This window comes from Lepus europaeus, chromosome X (assembly GCF_033115175.1).
Source record: "Lepus europaeus isolate LE1 chromosome X, mLepTim1.pri, whole genome shotgun sequence".
In the NCBI taxonomy this organism is placed as follows: Eukaryota; Metazoa; Chordata; class Mammalia; order Lagomorpha; family Leporidae; genus Lepus; species Lepus europaeus.
In genome coordinates, this window is record NC_084850.1 from 69,069,794 (window position 1) to 69,091,819 (window position 22,026).

The following is a 22,026-nucleotide window of genomic DNA, read 5'->3' on the forward strand; positions in this document are numbered from 1 at the left end:
ACAGAGTAGGCTTTTTATGATCATGCAGCCATAAAGTGATAAAGAATCAGAGTCTATAACTAAATATTTAAAATAATTATGTATATATTAAAATAACATGAACTATAGGGGTCAATTATATTAAATATTCTATAAGAGTATTTCAAAAAATTCATAGAAATGGGATCAAAAAGATAGTGTGGATTTTCTATAAATCTTCTGAAGACCCCTGGTATTAATCTAATATTAGTATCACCTATTTTGCAAAATGGGCATTACTGTGATTTCATCTTAGTATTTTAGAAAGTAATGTTATCCCTGTGATTTTAAGATATTCATGGTAGTTTTGGGGGCAAGAGTTAGAAGATTTCAAGGGTCATTAAATCCACTATTTTCTACAAAATAATTCTTTTAAAGTACTCTAAGGTCAAAAACGAATTTTTGCTTTCATTGCCACTTTTAACTCCCTAGTTTCTTTTTTATCCTATTGCAGCTCAACCTCCAGACAGGTAGCAGAGAAAACTTTGGCCCTTGATTAATGAAAAGAATACCTTGAGATGGAAAAGACAAAGGCACAATCAAGAAGTCTTGAGGATATGAGCAAATAACTTCGAAAATTGCAGAGATTCTTGAGCAATGTTTATTATATGTTCGTTCACATGTTCCCTCCCCATTATATAGCAATGCCTTCATTATCTGTTTGGGCCACCAATGTTACTTCAAACTATAATGTGAAAATTACTCCCCATGCATTTGATTTGTTAATGGAAGACTCTGAAATTAAGAAAAGACATACTGTAGTCCTATCAATCATATAAAAGCAATTTTGTGTCGTTAGTGACTCAAAATGCAGTCAGATTTTTCAACGAGAAATTCTTTTCATCTTTTATTTCTCTGGCTCAACAAGAAGATGCTTTTGATTTAATGATGACCACTACAGAATTAATATCACTCATAAGTCCCTGTTTTACTGTTAATGTTCTTGGTTATTCTCTTATGAGCATGGTACTCAAAATTAAAATAGTTGAGATTCATCAGTCTTGTGCAGTGTGTGCTTAACTTGCTTTTTTTCCCATTCAACCTTGTTAACTTTGAGAACTGCTAACATATGCCCTTGACTTACAAGATTTATGGATGAATGGGTTTGTTTTAAGGAAGCTGCCTTTGAAGCTGCAAGGATTAAATTCAACAAATGGTATAGTTTTTTTGTTTTTTTAAAAGATTCATTTATTTGAGTTACACAGAAAGAGAAGGAGAAGTGGGGGGGGGGGTCTTCCATCCGCTGGTTCACTCCCCAGTTGGCCACAACGGCCAGAGCTGCACCAGTCTGAAGCCAGGAGACAAGAGCTTCTTCCAGGTCTCCCATGAAGGTGCAGGGGTTCAAGGACTTGGGCCATCTTCTACTGCTTTCCCAGGCTATAGCAGATAGCTGGAATGGAAGTGGAGCAGCCAGGATTCAAAGCAGAGCCCATATGGGATGCTGGCACTACAGGCAGCAGCTTTACCCGCAACACCACAGTGCCAGCCCCAATGGCAAGAGAGCCAAAGTGAAATAACTAAAAGAAAACAACATTTCTTTTCTTTGCAGTTAGAAACAATAGCCAGACTTCCAGGTATACTTCAAAAACACTATTTTGTGACTAATGATTATCAAATACACTTTGAGGACTACAGTATACATAAGCAATGCTTACCTGCCAAACCATTTTAGAAGACCCCCACAATTAGCCTCTCTTCTTATGCCTTATTTTTCATTACTTAAATTTAATTCAAGGCTCCAGCTGGGTAAATCATCCCATTTTTCCCATGTTTTGACTTGATTGTGTATACAAGTACCATGTTGTTTCTGGTACCTTCCCACACTTAAGAGTTATTCCACCATTAAAGCCTCAGTCATCTAATAACAATATTAATTTCTCCATTCTCAAGTTTCTACATGTAACGTAATTTGAAAAATATCTCAGTACACTTCGGGAACTAATAATAGTTTGGCACACAAAGAGAATGTAGGGGCAGTGATAGAAAGTAGAATAGGAAAAGTAAGCAGCCGTCTTGCCTGCCACAGGAGGAAATTTAGACATCATCACAGAAGTGATTGGCAATCTATAAAACATTTCAAACAATGTTTAAAATGGTCCAATTGTGCCTTTAAATTTTTTTTTATTTATATGAAAGGCGGAAGAGAGGGAGATAGAGAAGAGAGGTCTTCAATCCATTGTTTCACTCCTTAAAAGCCTGCTAAATTCCAGGCTGGGCCAGGCCAAAGCCAGGAGCCAGAAACTCAATCCAGTTGCACAATCATCTGTTGCCCCCTAGGGTACAAACTAGAATCAGAAGTGGGCCAGAGCATGAACCCACATACTCTGATATAGGAGGCACACATCCTAACCACCATTTTAATAGCTGCACAAATGCCTGCCCCCCAATTGTGCTGTGTGAAAATCACTCTCTTGGGTTGTGGAGGATGGATCTGAAACATCATAGGGGAGGGAGCCCTATGACGGGAGTGAACCAGCAAATGAAAGATCTCTCTCTCTATCACTTATTCTCTGTGTATGTAAACCCTGCTTTTCAAATAAATAATCTTTTATCTGTTTTACAAAGCTGTAGTAGTCTAGATTCTAATTTAAAAGAACTTGAAATAAGTAAGCATGGAGAATAAAGCACACATTTTAGAGACTTTAAGGCAAAAAATGACTTGGAATTGATGAATACTTGGATCTGGAGGAAAGAAAAAAGTTTAGGATCACGCCAAGCTTTCTTTCTTTTTTTTTTTTTTTTTTTTTTTTTTTTTTTTTTTTACGGCAAGCTTTCTGACATAGGTAATGGAGGTTGTGCCTTTAGCCAAATTGAGGAATAGAAAATATGAAAAACTGAGCATGTAAGTAGGAATGGTAATAAAAATCTGTGATAAATTAAGGAGGAGATGGATTCCTGAGCAACAACAAACCAGGCGATGATGTCCTAAAATCAAATATAAACATATACTCCAAATAAAGAAAAAGAAAAAAAAAACAGCACAATGTTAAAGATTCCTTGTATTACATGGAGTTAGTAATTTCATGAATCATCATCTCATCATCACGTTATTTGACCTTTCTAATGATCCTTTAGAGTCATCATCACAGATAAAAGTATCTTGATTGTACATATAAAAAAAGAAAATCAAGACTCAAAAGAGCAAAATTGGTTTTTCTGTTTTTTAAAAATTATTTATTTGAAAAGCAGAGCTTACATACACAGAGAGGAAGTGATAGAGAGAGAGAGATCTTTCCTTTGCTGGTTCACTCCCAATATGACCACAATGACTGGAGCTGTGCCAGTCCAAAGGCAGGAACCAGAAGCTTATTCTGGGTCTCCCAGAGGGGTGCAGGAGTCCAAGCACTTGGGCCATCTTCTGTTGCTTTCTCAGGCACATCGGCAGGGAACTGGATCAGAAGTGTAGCAGCCGGGATTCAAACTGGTGCCCTTATGGGATGCCAGTGTCGCAGGCTGCAGCTTTACCTGCTAGGCCACAATGCCAGCCCCACAAAGTATATTTTTCAAAGCTACAGATAATAATGGAAAAACCTAGAACCAGAACGCTTATATAGGGATGATGGGTTCTAGCAAGTATGGCTCAGACAAAATGCTCATTATATAAATTCCCCATCTCTTTGGTTTCCAGAACCCTGCCATTTTATTACTTTGCATTAAGTCAAAACCTCAAGAAATACCAAATTTTTACATAGAACAACTACTATATATATATATATATATATATATATTTATATATAATTTATATATATATAATTAACCACTGATTTCTGAGTCTTTTCTGTATATTTATAAATTACTTAAAAAATAAATTCCCTTTTACTGAATGTGTTTCAACAGCAAGTTTCTACAAAAGGATGTTTTCTCAAGTTTTTTTTAGCAAAAAAGCATATGCTTACTATATAGATTTCAAACAAGAAAACAGTCCATTGTGCAAAATAAATTCAAAGAGTTTTTTTTACTTGATCTCATGGAAAGTGGTTTTTATTTGAAATAAAGCAACAAGGTTCTCAATACCAAAGAAAAAACTATGCCCATGGTCCTAATAGTCTTTTTGGTATCTGTCATTTAATGTGTGATGACATTTTACTCAAACACTTCCACATAGTAGCCTGGCTTGAAGAACTCTGAACAAAGCTTGATATAATTTCTTTAATCAGTAAAAGTGATATATAAAGACACTTCAAAAAGTTCATGAAAAATGAAATTAAAAGGTGAGTTTATTTTGATGCAAAAAGTTTTAAATCCATGCATGATTTTTCCATGGACATTTTGGAGACCTTCATACATATGTTTTCAAATTTTTGGCATGAGAAGTTAACTTTTTCATTCCGTTTTTGGCATGTCTTTGTGTTATGAACTATGTGACTGCTTTGCCTCAGGTATATCCTTTCCAGGAGTCATGCCCATTAACCTTAACCAAACTTAAAAGAACATTATTCCATGGTCTTATGTATACATGGAGGAACCTAATACTTACAGTTTATTTGACAAAAGGCAAGATGAATGTCTTAAAACCAAAGAATATTTCGTCATATGCATTGGACCAGGAGGGCTTGTATTTGATTCTCAATTCTTTCACTTATTTGGGAAAATGTGCCCCAGCCTTAAATAATTTTCAACAAAATATGGACAAAAGTCTACAATCAGGCTAATGTAACTAATGAGAAAATGTGCATGAGGTTGCTAGCCAAGTGCTTTGCACATAATAGGATTTAAAAATGCTAGTTCCACTCAAATGCTAAACTCTATGCTGTTAATTATAAATAGAATCATGATTTACAAATTATATCGGTATAGGCTATGTATTGAAGTGAGATTTAATGTGAGTTATAAGAAAATACAATGAAGCACAGTGAAATAGCACAGGACTGAACATCAGGCAACCTAGCTTCTGAACCACACTCCAGATTCTAAAATATAATAAATTCAGGACTTTGGGCAGGTCAGTTCACTTTTCTTTATCTCTTCTTCATTTCTTCATCTGGAATAAGTGAACTCAGAGGAGCCTTACAGTGCCCAGATTCTACAGTCTATACACTTACAGTTAAAGATGTGACCACATCTTGGCAGAGGTTCAGGGAAAGGATAATGAGAACTGTAGGCAGAGAACAATGAAGTGGCAGCTCTGACTATAACAGAGGTTGTACTCACAAGAGAATATGTCTGATGAAATAATTGTTGTAGTACAGCCAAATTGTCATTGACCATTCAGATTGTGGAGATTGGACTTGATCTAATTGACAGCAGAAGGTGATATTGATTCTTGAGGAATGTCTAGTGAAAGCATGTTGTAAGAAAATTATTCCTGGAGGGTAATTTTTTTAAAAAATGCTCACATAAGAGCATTTAACAGATAGAGTTAGACAGTGAGAGAGAGAGAGACAGAGAGAAAGGTCTTCCTTCCGTTGGTTCACTCCCCAAGTGGCTGCTATGGCCGGTGCACTGTGCCGATCCGAAGCCAGGAGCCAGGTGCTTCCTCCTGGTCTCCCATGCAGGTGCAGGGGCGGGCCCAAACACGTGGGTCATCCTCCACTGCCTTCCCGGGCTACGGCGGGGGAAGGGACCGGCACCAGCAGGTCGTTCAGTCGTGACCAGGCCTCCTATGATCGTGCCCAAGGCTCCAGGTGGGCTGGCCGGGCGTGGAGTCGGGGGCGGGGGTTTGGGGTTGGGGCGTGGTGGCGCCAGAGCACACCAAACAACACCCAAAAACTATCAGTTGAAATTTCTTCAACATCTTCAAAATAATTTATCCACTAAAAGTTGTATTCTGTTTATTCTTCCCAAAATCTTTCAATATCACTTGGATTTTGGTGCTTTGACAAATTTTATCATGAAAGAACTAAATCTGATAGGGCAACCTTTTTCCTCATAAAGAACTATAGAGCAACTTCAAGTATTCATGATGGAACACATACAAATTGTGTGTGTTTTTTGTCTGAGTCTATAAACTCGTAAACAACAAAAATAACAGAATTATTTGTTAGACATTTTAAGTCATATTCAAGCCTCGGAATCAATCAATAGCATTTAACTGAGTTGCCTTGAGTGATTTCTTGGTATTCAGCTTCGTGTGAAGGAGGCAGCATTATGATTAAGAACATGGGCTCTGAAAATAGAATGAGTTCAAACCCTGTTCTCTCTCATACTCTCTCTAGTAAGCAAATCTCTGCTGATTTGTGACTTAGTCTTTCCAATCTTCACAAAATAAATATGATAGTACATATAGGAAATTTAGAACAGTGTCTGACACAGAAAAAAACTCCCAATAATAGTTAGCTATCCTACTTAAGGTGAGAAGGGTGTTACTGCCATGGTCTTTGCTAACCAAAGGAACTGTATACCTACCTAAGTAGATGTGATATGCCTGAGTTGTACAAGTCCAGAGAATATATATTAACTACTAACATTTTTGGTATGAACATTATTAGAAGCATTGAGAGTCGAGAACAGATATAAACGTGGACTGGACTTTTCTCTAGATCTCATGACGGAAAGTATAACAGCCCTCGTGTATCTAGAGAGGAATGGAGTGGGAGTAGAGGGTACTGATGACCTAGATGGGGAAATAGCAAGGAAGGCACTGTGGCACTGTGGCTGGAATTAACATAACTTGTATTAAGGAGGCCTGATTGCATAAAAAAGGAAGATAATTCATGAAATTTCCAAAACAAAGGCAAAGATAAAGGTTGGATCAAATTATGGACAGTTCTAAATGCCAATCTAAGGAATTTATATTATTGTCCTTTAGTCATATTATGTAATATTTATTATTAATTAATATCATATTATATTACATTATTATGTGATATTCTATAATATTTTTCATATATCATTATCTCCATACTTTTTCTTGAGCTATTGTTATACTCTTTGTTGTAGCTATTTATGTGTTTTATGTTCCTTACATGATGAGTATAAGCTCTTTGGTAGCAAAAACTGTATTAATTTCATTTCTTATCTTTCTTTTTCTCTTACCCTGTTCTTACAAACACACACACACACACACACACAACATACATACATTTCATAATACTATGTCATGTAGTATGTATTGAATATGTATTGAGTGTCTAAAAGAATGCATCAATGTGCAAATGATCCAGCAGGTAGTCACTGAGTCTCCTACTCAGGCTATGGTTTAATGTAAATATTACTTTAAAAACATTTATCCGGTGTTATTTTATGGTCTTGATAGGAGAGGTGAGTCTAAAGGCAGGCTAACAAGGAGATGACAGCTAGTAACTCCATGGTTGCTGTTTCAAACCATACGTTTTATTTTTTGCACACATTGAAAATGTGCAATTATGAAAAACAGATCTTAAAAATTTATTTATTTGAACTTTCATTGAGATAGAAAGAGGGATAGTTTGGACATTACATGACGGTGTTTCATGAGATGCTGGAAATATTATGATAAAGATAAAAGCACAAAGAAGTGCTTTTCATGAAAAATATTGTCTTTGGGGTAGGTGTTGTGGTACAGCAGGTAAGCCACCAATTTGGACACATGCATTCCATATTGGAGTGCGGGTTTGAGCCCTGGCTTCTCTGTTTCAAACCCAACTTCATGCTAATGAATCCTGGGAGACAGCAGAGAATAGCTCAAATTCTTGGGCTCTTCCCAGCCACATGGTAGACCCAGAGGAAGTTCTGGTCTTAGGCCTGTCCCAGCCATGGTTGTTTCAGGCACTTTGGGTGTGAACCAGAAGGTGGAAGACATCTTCCTTTATCAGTCTCTGTCTCTGTCTTCTTGCCTTTCAAGTAGATGAGAACTAAAATAAAAACTATCATATAAAGGGATGAAATAAAATACTATCCTTGACTTAGATAGTGGCCAGAAAAGTATTTTGTATGACAGCAAAGTAAAGCTAATTTCTCTTTTTCCACTAGGCTTAAAAAGACTAAAGGGTTTTTGTTTCCTCACCCAAGAAACCACCAGTTTCAATCGCTTCTCAAATTGCTTAATATATTCTTAAATCCTTTATCTCAATTCATGAATAAAAATACAAAAATAATTATATGTTGCCCTCTCCCCCACCGAAACTTTTAAAGAGTTCCCTGTGTTCTCTTCACTATCAACAGGGTTGTCAGGAAAAGGGAAACACAGAACCTTCTGGCACTGGGTACAAAACTTGGTTTCTCATATATCACCATCTGGTTCATTTCTTTCTTGACACATCTCTGTCATGACCCTACAAAAGGGTAGTGTACCTAGAAGCTGCACTTCAGGAGTCACCCTGAAATCACACTCCTTGATTCCAAAGAGGATTTTCCATGTACATGTGAGCAGAAATTTATAGGACACTAAGAAGTGACCACACAGATCCATGGACTCCCTCAAGAATGTAGTCTCTAACAGTAAACCTAATCACTTGCAATGAGTTTTACATGGGCATGGTCTCTCACATTTAGGGAAAACAACCAAAAGTCTAAGGTAAAATACTAATCATTTTGAGGACAAAAAATAACAAGAGATTGATATATAGATCATGTAAGTCTAAAGAGTGTGCTAAGCTCTCATCTGATGATTTCCTAAAAATCGTCATAAAAACTACAGCCATGAGATTATTAAGGATGCTCAAGCGTCTACATAACTGCTATTCTTTTCAGGAATACAGTTCAATAACATCTATTTCATTAAATGATGGGAGCAGATATGCATTGCTTTATAGCAGTTACCATCAGTATGGGGAGCATATTACATGGGGGACTTATTTCATCTAAGTACACTCTCCCTTAGATTCTGATCTATCCTGCCAACCCTCCAGAAATGCATAACATTGCCGGCACCCCCCCCCAAACTCTCATAATTGACTTAATGAGCCAGTACTACTGTTAGAAGCTAATTATATTCATCTGATATGCGAGAACAAGAGGCAAAAAGTTGGGTACCACTGCTTCCTAGGCAAAGTTAATTAATTAAATACTTATTCCAAATGTGTCCTGATTGAATTTAAAGGTAACCTGTCTCTACCAAAATATTTCTATTTCTATTCAATTTCTTGATCAAAATCTGGAACTGTGGACAATGAGGAATTTTTTCATGCCTGTTTTTCTTTTACAAGTTCTTTTATGTTTCTTTTTTCTTTTACTTTAAGCAAACATCTCAAGAGTCTTAAGAATATATTGAACAAATTTGTTGTTTGTAGGAAAAAATGTTTGTTCCTATCTCCAGTTCCATCCAATATTTCCATTGTAGAAATAAAAGTGAGTTTCAATTTTTAACTACTCATTATAACTATGTGTTAAGCATAAGCAAACTAAATTTGAGATAAGACAAGACAATGATTTCAGGAAATCTCTTTAAAACAAGTGGAAAATTCTGGAGATATAACATGTGAATTTCAAAGTAAAAGCATACGTTGGCCCCGTGCAACAGACTAATTAGGTCATAATAAAGAACATATTTGAAAACTAATCAAATAAGGAATAAAGCAGATTGAAATATAGTCCATACTAGACTACTAAATTAACAGAAAACACTTTAGAGTTCATTTCCATGGAATGCTTTCTTCATCTTAGTGAATAAGAGATGTGACACATGAGTATAATCCCTTATATTCAAAGATGAGCCCTTCCCTAGGTTAAACAATTAGATTACCGTGTGAATTTCAACATACCCTCACCTTAAAATTTAAAATACCAAGAAGATGTTTTAGTATTCTTCCTCCTTAAAAATCTTTTCTATTCGACACATATGGGAAGCACTCAAAATTTAGTGCTGCTAACAATATCGAAATTCACATAGATGGCATTAAACAAAACCAACTACAGTGTCCAAAAGCACTTTTTGTTTCACAGGTAGTAGAAGAATGGGTAAAATGTACTTTGTATCTGTCTCTACACACCTACAAATACTCATTTTTAAGCAGGAAAGTGCATGGTTGTGTGTGTTCATATGGGTGTTTATCATTCTGGTATGAGAAATGATGTCTATGTGATGCACATTCATATTAAAAATAAAGAAACATTCTGAAATGTCTTGAATGTGAAAAAGCAAAAATGTTCTTCAAATTTTGTGCCATTATGAAAATATTTTAAATTCTCACATTATGCAACCCAAATCTTTATGTTTAGTAATAAAGGCAGAAAGCTTCAAAATACTGTAAGATTGGTCACCATAATTTCAAATCTTTCTGATATCTAATTTCTCTAAATAGAACTAGCTTCGGAATTCTACAAACAGTCATTTTCTAGGGTTAACCTGTATCCAGGGAAAGCCCTGGGAAAGACTGTGAGGATTTTTTTTTAAGCAGGGACACCAAACTCCTTTAAATACCTTTCTCTTAATTTCTGGATGTTATAATTCTCTGTTATCTTCTGGGGAATCAATAAGCTACTCCAGTGGTTATTAAACTTTAGCATGCATCACAAACACCCAGAGAGCTTGATATTACAACAGATATTGCTGGGCTCTACTTCCGACTCAGTAGACCTGGAGTGAGCCTCAGGAATTTGTATTCGTAAAAAATTCCCAAGCAATGTTGATGCTATTAGTCCAGGAACAACACTTTTAAGAATCACTGTTGCTCCTTACTATTAGGTTCTTCATTTTAAAAGCACTTTTAGTATACTAAAGAGTACTTTTTAATAAAGATGCATTTATTTATTTGAAAGGCAGAGTTACAGAGAGGCAGAGGCAGAGAGAGAGAGAGGTCTTCCATCCACTGGTTCACTCCCCAATTGGACACAAAGGCCAGAGCTACACCGATCCGAAACCAGGAGCTAGGAGCTTCCTCCAGGTCTCCCACACAGGTGCAGGGGCCCAAGGACTTAGGCCATCTTCTTTCCCAGGCCATAGCAGAGAGCTGGATGGGAAGAGGAGCAACTGGGACTCGAACTGGCGCCCATATGGGATCCTGGCACTGCAGACCAGGGCTTTAACCCGCTGCACCACAGCGCCAACCCCGAAGATTACTTTTAAAATAAAACTTAAAATACCATAGCAAGTGCCAGCGCAGCGGCTCACTAGGCTAATCCTCCGCCTTGTGGCGCCGGCACACCAGGTTCTAGTCCCGGTCGGGGCACCGATCCTGTCCCGGTTGCCCCTCTTCCAGGCCAGCTCTCTGCTGTGGCCAGGGAGTGCAGTGGAGGATGGCCCAAGTCCTTGGGCCCTGCACCCCATGGGAGACCAGGATAAGCACTTGGCTCCTGCCATCGGATCAGCACAGTGCGCCGGCCGCAGCGCGCCTACCACAGCGGCCGTTGGAGAGTGAACCAACGGCAAAAGAAAGACCTTTCTCTCTGTCTCTCTCTCACTGTCCACTCTGCCTGTCAAAAAAAAATATACCATAGCAAGTTAGTAAAAACAATCACGTTGACTATACCTCTCAAATCATACCCTGTGAGGTGTTGCTCTATTCTGCCTTCATATGAAGCTAACCAAAACTGAAATATGTATCTTGAAAGAAAATAATGCCTGAAAACTATGGCCCCTTCTGAGTGCCTTTCACTGGGAGAATTAGAATTCCAGAGAGAGTTTAATATTTAAGTCATGTATCTTAAATAAAAACCGAAGGAGACACTGAAGATTCTGTAACACTTACTTTACCAAAAGCTCTAAAATTAATTATTTAAAATTATAGAGAGAGGGGTGAGGGAGGGAGAAGAGTGAGGCAAACAGGGTTTATAGAAAAGACACTGAAAGTGGTACACAGGATGGATGGGGCAGATTGGGAGTTACCAAAATCAAGATGGAGGCTGCTGGACTGTAGTATACTGGATGAGTTGATGAGAGTCATGATTAGGATGACCATAGATTAAATTGTTTATGTGATGAGAAAATACTTCAATAGGACAAATTAATCTAAATCTGAGTATGAAGGGAATGGGTTTATATGATCAGTGAAACTCTAAATACCACTTGATTTGGTTTATTATTTTATGATTGAATAAGTATTATTGAGTCACTTAGCCAGCAGTAATACAACGAGTAAATATTACCTTACCAGCTAACCAGAGTTGTTGAACAGCCATTATCTTACACCCTGGCAAAGAAAAAAAAAAAAACTAGATATAGACTTGTCTTCAAGGAATTCAGCATCCAGTGAATAGATCTACATCTCAAATAAATGAAATATAAAACTTTCTCTTCCCTCAGCCTATCTCCAAGGTGGTCACCATCTCTTTTAATAAACCAAGGAGTGACTGATGAAAATCCATTTGACATTTCATCAGAGCCACCTTTTTCTATGTCCCAGGTATACTATTAAAAATTAATTTGCTTCAGTAGTTTTAGCAGTAGAAATATATATATATATAATGTTGCTTATTAAACTTTTAATCAATTTCTTTTTTTAAAAAAAGTATTTATTTATTTATTTGAAAGGCAGAGTTACAGAGAGGCAGAGGCTGGGGTGGGGGGAGAGAGGTCTTCCACCCTCTGGTTCACGCCCCAATTGGCCACAATGGCAGGAACTGAATCAATCCAAAGCCAGAAGCTAGGAGCTTCTTCCAGGTTCCCCACATGGGTGCAGGGGCCCAAGGACATGGACCATATTCTTCTGCCTACCCAGGCCATAGCAGAGAGCTGGCTCAGAAGTGGAGCAGCTGGGTCATGAACCAGCGCCCATATCGGGTGCTAGCACTGCAGGCAGCAACTTTACCTGCTAAGCCACTGTGCTGGCCCCTAAACTTTTAACCAGTTTCTTACTCAGTATAATTTAAGTATGAAGAAAAAAAATAGAAAATGCTATGTATATGATATATAAGGTGATTTGATTCTAATTGCACTCTGAAATTATCTAGTACTATGTGAAATTCTCATTTTTCATGAGTTTTACCCCAAATAGGACAACATCAAGCAAAAGTCTAGTATTGTCAACTGTCAAATTATTTTCTACATTTTATTGATATAACTGTTCTAACTTTGTCATTTAAAAAGTCTTTAAAATACTGGAAGTGGGTTAGTCTGTAAGAGAAGTCTATATTAGATGTACCGTTGATTTGGTCATGTTAATGAAGCCAATTCTGACTGAATTACTATTCTCATTTGGCCTCCCTGTATCTTCCAGGTCATATAGCCTAAAACCACTACCAAAATGTTTGCATAAGGGTGAAATGTTATGAGAAACCAGATTGTGAGACTAAAAATAGAAAACATGATCATTATTACTTTTTGCATCAGATTTACAATATTAAAACTATTTGCTAACAATGAGAAATTTTACAAGATTCCAGTATATTAAATAATATTAATTGAATATAAACTTGTGAAAAACAGTACTAAAAGCAAAACAGCAGGAGGCTGTTCACATGTTAAAATTTAATTTCATAGATTATTACTTAAATTCCTTGTAAAGCATAGAAATTCCTAAATTTCCTAGGTTCCCTGATTTATATTCTGAGTGTCTACAAATGAGTTATTTTCTCATAATAATTATTACAGTGTAGCAGAGAGTTCCAAAAGATACCATCTTCCAAGTCAGAAATTATGATTATTTTTGTATTAGTGTTTTCTGGCCTGATGTTAGAAATCTCTGCTTTTCCCCCTATTCAAAGGCATGTATAAAACATGTTATCCATGACAGTAGGCATGAGGAGGAAATCTCAGATTGGGAAAGTCTAGGTATATTAATAATAAAAATACATTGATTATTGTCAGTTTACATGACTCTTAGCTACGCGGTATTGATTAAATACCATAACAACCAGTGACACTTTTTTTTTCCTAAAGAAGCCAAAAAGAATGTGTCTGCTAAAGAGGTAGGGAGGTAAATTATTTCAATTCTATCATGTTGGTCCACGCATTAGGAGAAATTGGAAGTAAACATTCATAGCTAAAATGTAGCCTGCATAGTGGATAATAATATTTATTATTAATTCAAAATGACCCTAAATTAACTTCTGAGTACATGGCAGGTATTATTTTTATCACTTTATAATTTATCACATTATAATTACAAAATTCTGCACTCATAAATGATGTTCTGAGATTCATTTGTCAAAAATCCCCATAATCCAAACATATGCTAAGAAAATGAGAATATCCCATTTCAATTTTTGGAAAACATCTAAGGGATTTTAACTCTTCTTTCAGTTTCATTGAAATCTTTTCTTCTTCCTAGTTTTTTTTTTAAGATTTATTAATTTATTTGAAAGCCAAAGTTACACAGAAAGAGGAGAGGCGGAGAGAGAGAGAGAGAGAGAGAGGTCTTCCACCTGCTGGTTCACTCCCCAATTGGCCACAACGGCCGGAGCTGCGCCCATCCGAAGCCAGGAGCTTCTTCCGGGTCTCCCACATGGATGCAGGGGCCCAAGGACTTGGGCCATCACAGGTTATAGCAGAGAGCTGGATTGAAAGTGGAGCAGCCGGGACTAGAACTGGCACCTTTATGGGATGCTGGCGCTTCAGGCCAGGGTGTTAACCCCCTGTGCCACAGCGCCGGCCCCTCTTCCTAGTTTCTGACACGAGCTAAATGCTGACAATGTCATCCTTTTCTTCAAAGCATCTTTATAAAAATTTAAATTAACAATAACTATACACATTTATGGGGTATGGTGCAACATTTCAATACATGCATACAATGTGCACTGATCAAGTCAAAGTAATCAACATGTCACACTCCTTGACATAACTTTATGACTGGAGCCTGGAGCTCCTCTCCTATTTACTCATAAATGATATACTAGATTATGATTCTGTGTAATACTGGGAACTTATTCCTTTTATCTAACTCCTTTTTTTGATACTCATTATTCAACCTGTCTCTTTCCCTTCTATTTCTACCAGCCTCTACTAATTGCTATTCTATATTCACATTGAGTTTTTCATAGCTGCTATGTATGAGGGAGAACACATGGTATTTGTTGTTCTGTGTCTAATTTCACTGAACATTTTTTCCCTTCCTGAGCCAGAGCCTGCATGCTGATGAGCAAATACGATGTAAAGGATCAGTAATGAAGAATAAGATGTGTCAAAACAGAATTAAATTAACCTGCAAACACCCCAGCAGATCAAATTACATGACAAATTGACCATATTTTAAAAGTAATTCTCTGTTTTATAGCACTTTAAAATTTATAAATTACGTCTTTAAATATAAAAAATTAAATCCTCATAATAAAGAGAATTTCACAGCTGATACCAAGACATGCTAAGTGCCTCTTGCCAGTTAATATGGCATGGAACTAGTTTTCAACTCAAGTCTTCCCTCTCTTAATCTACTTCTGTCTCTTAAATGTTATTACTACACAGATCAGTAAATAAAGCAGGTCTAATTTGTATAGTCCATAACAGCTTCAGCTCCAAGTCTGAGATTGTAAAGATGTCCGCTGCCTGGTTTGTGAATATCCGCCAATGTGCCAGCAGATACACTTGCAGTTTCTTCACAAGAAGTAGCAGAGAGCAGCAAGTGGGAATGACCTACCTTGTCTTTTGCACTTTACCCCATGTGCTTTGCCATTTGTTCACTTTTCTTTCTTTTTTTGGCTCATCGTCCGTAGCTAATTCTAATTATTACTGAATTGGGCTATGAAATGAGAATGCTCCACCAATTATCTTGGACTAAAATCAGTGAACTTGACTGAATGCGCTTTTCGGCTTCTGAAATAACTTCAAAATAAATAGGCAGATATGAATAAAAATCAGCTACCATTTATTGTGAAAAAATTACAGGACAATGAGGAAATATTGTAATTTAATTAAACAAATCAAATTCATGATACTGGACTCCTACACAAAACATTTTGACTCAACCTTAAGAAATTTTAATTCCTAGCTTGTCTAAAGCTGTTTTGTCTAAGGTGACTCTTTTCTTTTTTTAACTATTTTTTATTTTCATTAATAAAAAGACAACAAATTTCATGTATTTCATAGGTATAATTCTAAGATAAAAATCCTTCCCTCCCTCTCTTTCCCTCCCTCAATTCCCCCCTTCCTCCCTTTCTTTTTCTTTAACTTTTGCAAAAACATAATTTCAGTCCATTCTTTAATCACAGGCTTAAAGCATCATTAACCATAATATTCAATAAGTAAAATGTAGAAAGGCCACAATTGTATAGCAGTATAAACAAGGACTAACATCAACAATCAAATCTCAAGATGTCTGTTTCATGCTTATACATTTTTGTACTTGTATTTAGATTATATAGTACATTTATTTTTAGTTTTTTTTTCTCAACAGGTCTCATGTTAATGTGATATTAATACAAAGAGAACATATTCAATGTAGTTTCTGGATACAATTCGAAGAATATAATGCTGCTTCCCTTTCTCCCTTCCTCACTCCATCCTTGCTCTCTCTCTCTCTCTCTCTCTCTCTCTCTTTCTCTCTCTGTCTTTCTCTTTTTTTCTCTCTTTTTTTTTGGGATAACATATTTTCAATTTACATTATAATCAAAGACATAATACACCACTAAATAAAGAGTTCAGCGTTCAACAAATAGAAGACTATAATCCAATGGGAATATATGCAAGGACTACAGAAAGTAATCAAGTAAAAAGATGTCCATTTCACTCATAAACTGTAAATTTAAAAATAATCATAGATCGCTAAAACTGTAGTAGCACATCATTCTTTTTTTTAAACTTTTATTTAATGAATATAAATTTCCAATATACACCTTATGGATTACAATGGCTTCCCCCTCCCATAACTTCCCTCCCACCCACAACCCTCCCCTCTCCCGCTCCCTCTCCCCTTCCATTCACATCAAGATTAATTTTCAATTCTCTTTATATACAGAAGATCAATTTAGTATATATTAAGTAAATATTTCAAAAGTTTGCACCCACATAGCAACACAAAGTGAAACATACTGTTTGAGTACTAGTTATAGCATTAAATCAAAATGTACAGCACATTAAGGACAGAGATCCCACATGAGGTACAAGTGCACAGTGACTCCTGATGTTGACCCAACAAATTGACACTCTAGTTTATGGCGCCAGTAACCACCCTAGGCTGTTGTCATGAGTTACCAAGGCTATGGAAGCCTTCCAAGTTCGCTGACTCTGATCATATTTAGACAAGGTCATAAAACACAGGGTGAGGATAGTAACCAATGGTCCTAAGAGTGGCATTAACCAGGTCTGAACAATTATACAGCATTAAGTGGGGAAGAGGACCATCAGTATACACAGGTTGGGAGTAGAGCCATTGGTGGTAGAGTAGAGGTTATGATTACGAAGGAATGAGGCCCAAGTACGCTAGACAGGGTCTAGAACAAAGGACAGAGTCATTATTAGAGGAGCTAAGATAGGTGCTGTCTAAGCTACAATTAAGTTTTTTGATCGAGAGGCAAATAAAACCTGATAGAAGGGGCTTGATAATAATCTGGTGGGCTTTAGGCCTTGTAAGTTAAGAGGCCCAGGCCTATCTATCTCTTCACATGGGGTACATCCTAAGGGAGGTGTGAACCTCCTAGGGGAAGGCACTCTGTTGACTTTCATTACTTGGCTGGCCTGGGAGGAGAGCTGGCCAGGTAAAGGCCGGGGGCATCTCTAACAAGAAATTTACAGTTCTGCCTGCAATGTTGCTGACCCTGCTTGGCCGTCCCCTCAGCTGCAGTGGTCACTTTGGAAGTTGGGCTGAGTGAAGGGCTTTTCAGCTTAGAGCCGATAAGATCTGTGGCTCTGACCTGGGCATCCTTCGACTCCAGGGCAGGTCCATTTCCAGTGATCCAACTCTTGGCAGAGCTGCCAGGGCTCTTCATAAGCTGACTTCTACTGAAGCCCAGGCTTACCACATTGAAAGCCACTGCAGCGGACTGGCCTGTTGGGTCTCCTTGAGGGCAGATCACTGTACAGATCAGCCATTAATAGGCCTGCCACCCATTGCTTCTGATGCCTAGCTTTCTTTTCCTCCTGCTTTGTGTTAAAGCAGACCAGAGGATGCAAGTCAAGGGAGTGCCCAAGTCCCATCTCTAATCTTCGGTGGCCTGAACTACAAGTCTATAGTCACAGGCATGTTCTGTAGTATTTTTTCTAAGGTAGACAATGCCCATGAGGAAAATTATATTCTCACTTTAAAACTTTTTTTCCCTTTGGTCTGAAAGGGAAGTTTTTCTACTTACTGTATACTTCGCTGATGGCGAAGTAAATCTAGCTATGAGATTATTATTTAAGTTCTTATTTTGGCTATGCTGTTACAGAAAAAATGTTAGCCATCTCTTTTATAAGGTCTAAAGATTAAATTGTGCGTCCTACAGAGTCCTTTATAATAGAATTAATTTCCTACCTTGAGGAGAATAGAGAAATGAAAGAACAAGTTGGGCTTAGAATAGAGAAATGAGGGGGCAAGTCCTAGATCGCTTGCTGACAATAGCGATATTATATGAATACTTAGCAAACCGTTTCAACCATTAGATAACAACTTAAGAAAACATTTACCAGAAGGTCCAATGCTTTCTATAAATTTTAAGAATCATGTATTTGAAAACACCTCTTAAATATCTAACATGGTAGCACATCATTCTTAATCATTGATTTGACAGTTATAAAACAAACTTTCACAAAACTATATTTAAAGCAATATTGACACACACACAGTCCTTTCTTCGTTTTCTTTTTTGTTTCTTTTTTTTAATTTTAGCTCCCACATATAAGGGAGAACATGTGGTATTTTTCTTTCTGTGTCCAGCTTATTTCAGTTAACATTATGTTCTCCAGTGGTATTCATTTTGATACAAATGGTTGAATTTAATTTTTATAGATGCTTAATATTCCACTGTATGTATATATGCCATATTTTTATACATTTTCTTTATACATTCATCTGATGATGAACACCTCCCTCGCTCACTCCCATCCTCCCTCTTTCTTTTCTTATTTTTCTTTAAATATTCACAATGACATACTTTCAATTTTCTTTACAATCACAAGCTTAATCCTCCACTAAATAAAGAATCCCACAAGTAGTAAGTAGAAAAACCACTGTTCCTCAAGATCATAGACAAAGGCTATAAAAAATAATCAAATCTTAAAATGTCAATTTTGCTCATACACATTAAAATTTTTGTACTCTGTATATTAGTCACCACAAGTCAGGGAAAACATATGATACTAATCTTTTTTGGGGAATAGCTTATTTCATTAAAATAATGGTCTCCAGCTGCATCCATTTGTTGCAAAAGACATGAATTCATTATTTTTTATGGCTGAGTAGTATTCCATCTTGTATATATACCATTTTTTTATCCAGTCATCATTTTATGTACATCTTGGTTGACTCCATAGCTTTGCTATTATGAGTTGAGCTACTCTTAACATGGGGTTACAGATAACTCATATGCTGATTTCATTTCCTTTAGGTATATTCCCTGTTTGGGCCATATAATAGATCTATTTTCAGATTTCTGAACAATCTCTGTACTATCCTCTATAATAATTGTACAAGCTTGCATTCCCACCAACAATGAATTAGGCTACCATTTTACCCACATGCTCACCAGCATTTGCTAGTTTTTGACTTTTGGATGATAGCCATTCTTACCAAAGTGAGGCGAAGCCTTGTTGTGGTTTTTATTTTCATTTCCCTGATGGTTAGTGATGCTGAGCATCTTTTGATATGTCTGTTAGTCATTTGTATTTTATCATTTGTTTTCTTTTTTTTTTTTTATTTTAGAGGCAGAATTACAGACAGAGAGAGGGAGAGACAGAGAGAGGTCTTCCATCCACTGGTTCATTCCCCAAATGGCTACAATGATGGAGCTGGGCTGATTGGAAGCCAGGACCCAGGAGCTTCTTCTGGGTCTCCCACATGGTGCAGGGGCCCAAGGACTTTGGCCATCCTTTACTGCTTTCCCAGGCACATTAGCAGGGAGCTGGGTTGGAAGTGGAGCAGTCAGGACTCAAATCATCTCCCCTATGGGATGCTGGTGCTGGCAGACACAGGCTTAACCAGCCCCTATATTTCATCACTTGAAAAATGCCTGTTTGTATCCTTAGCCCATTTCTTAACTGCATTGTTTGTTTTGTAGCTGTTGAGTTTCTTGAGCTCCTTATATATGCTGGATATTAATTCTTTATCAGATGTATAATTTGCAAATATTTTCTCCCATTCTGTTGGTTTCCTCTTTATTTTGTTGAGAGTTGCCTTTGCTGTGTAGAAGCTTCTTGGCTTTATGTAATCCTATTTGTCTATTTTTGCCTATATTGCCTGTTCTTCTGGGATCTTATTCAAGAAGTCTTTGCCTATACCAATGTCTTGCAGTGTTTCCCCTATGTTTTCCTCTAGTTAATGATGGTTTCAGGTCTTAGATTTAGCTCCCTGATTCATTGTGAGTTGATTTTTGTTAAGTGTGTAAAGCAGGCATTTTATTTCATACTTCTCCATGCAGTGATCCAATTTTCCCAACACCATTTGTTGAAGAGACTATCATTTATCCAGGGAATGATTTTCGCTTGTTTGTCAAACATTAGTTCATTACAGCTGTATGAATTAATTTCTTGGATCTTTAGTCTGTTGCATTAGTCAACGTATATATTTTTAGTGCTGTTGGTTATAATGTCTACTTTTTCATCTCTAATTTTATTTGAGTTTTTTTTTAACTTTTATTTAATGAATATAAATTTCCAAAGTACAGCTTATGGATTACAATGGCTTCCCCCCCCCATAAGTTCCCTCCCTATTTGAGTTTTTTTTATATTTTTTCTTTGCTGTTCTGGCAAAGCATTTGTCTAGTTTGTTTATCTCCTCAAAAAAACTAGCTTTTTGTTTTGTTTTATCTTTTTCATTTTTTAAATTTCAATTTCATTTATTTCTGTTCTGATCCTTATTACTTCTTGCCTCTTGCTAATTTGGGACTTGGTTTGTTCTTGTTTTTCTAAGTCTTTTAGATGCATCATTAGCTCATTTATTTGTGATATTTCTCTTTTTAAATGTAAGCACTTAATGCTACAAATTTCCCTTTTGCTGTATCCCACAAGTTTTGATATGATGTGCTTACATTTTCATTTATTTCAAGGAAGATTTGAATTTCCTTTTTAATTTCTTCAATGACCCACTGATCATTCATTGCATGTTGTTTAATTTCCATGCATTTGTGAATGTTTTATTGTTGTTGTTGTTGATTTCTAGTTTTATTTCTATGTAATCTGAGAGGGCACATGGTATTAATTCAATCTTTTGAAATTTACCAAGACTTGATTTGAAGCCTAATATGTGGTCTATCCTAGAAAATGTTCTCTGTGTTGATGAGAAGAATGTGTATTTTGTAGCTGTTGGGTGAAACATCCTGTAAATGTCTCTTAGATCTATTGGCTCAATAATAGGGTTCAACTAAAATGTATCTTTGTTGAGTTTCTGTCTGGATGATTTGTCCATTGATGAGAGTGGGATGTTTGAAGTCCCCTACTATGATTGTATGGGAGTCCATCTCTCTCTTTAGGTTTAATAGTATTTGCTGTATATATCTGGGTGATGTTGCATTGGGTGCATATATATCTATGATTGTTATATCTTCTTGCTGAATCCATACTTTTATCAAAATATAATGGCCTTCTTTGTCTCTTTTTACAATTTGTGATTTGAAGTCTGTTTTATCTGATATTAGAATAGCTACTACTGCTTGTTTTTGCTTTCCATTTGCCTGGAATATCTTTCTTCTGTCCTTCACTTTCAGTCTGTGTAGATCTTTTTTGGTTGAATCTGCTTGTATTACTTCAAGCTTCCTGTTTGAGGATGTCCATGTCTCATTCAAGACCCGGGAAATTTTCAATTACTATTTCATTTAGCAGGTTAGCAATGCCTTTTTCCTTCTCTTCTCATTCAGGGATACCTATATTACAATTATTTGGTTATTTAATAGTATCCAATATTTCATGTTGACTTTATTCATTTTTCAAATTATTTTCTCTTTATGTATGTTTGGGTTATCTTGAAAGTCTTGTTCTCCGAGTCAGAAGTACTTTCCTCCACTTGGTCTATTGCACTATTAAAGCTCTCAATTGTATTTTTTATTTCACTGATTGAAGATTTCACCTCTAAAATTTCTATTTGTTTCTCTTTAGTGAATTTTTCATTTATGTCACTCATTGGTTTCCTCAGTTCTTTTTTTTTTTTTTTT

General features: G+C 36.5%; 1 protein-coding gene across 1 annotated transcript in view; it reads left to right on the plus strand.

Moving 5' to 3' along the window:
- The window catches only part of LOC133752666 (uncharacterized), a 381,981-nt gene that overhangs the window by 255,501 nt on the left and 104,454 nt on the right, over window positions 1–22,026 (plus strand). Inside the window, exon 14 of the mRNA XM_062183055.1 lies at window positions 473–488. Coding sequence (XP_062039039.1) covers window positions 473–488 — 16 coding nt within the window. The remainder of the gene's footprint in view (window positions 1–472; window positions 489–22,026) is intronic.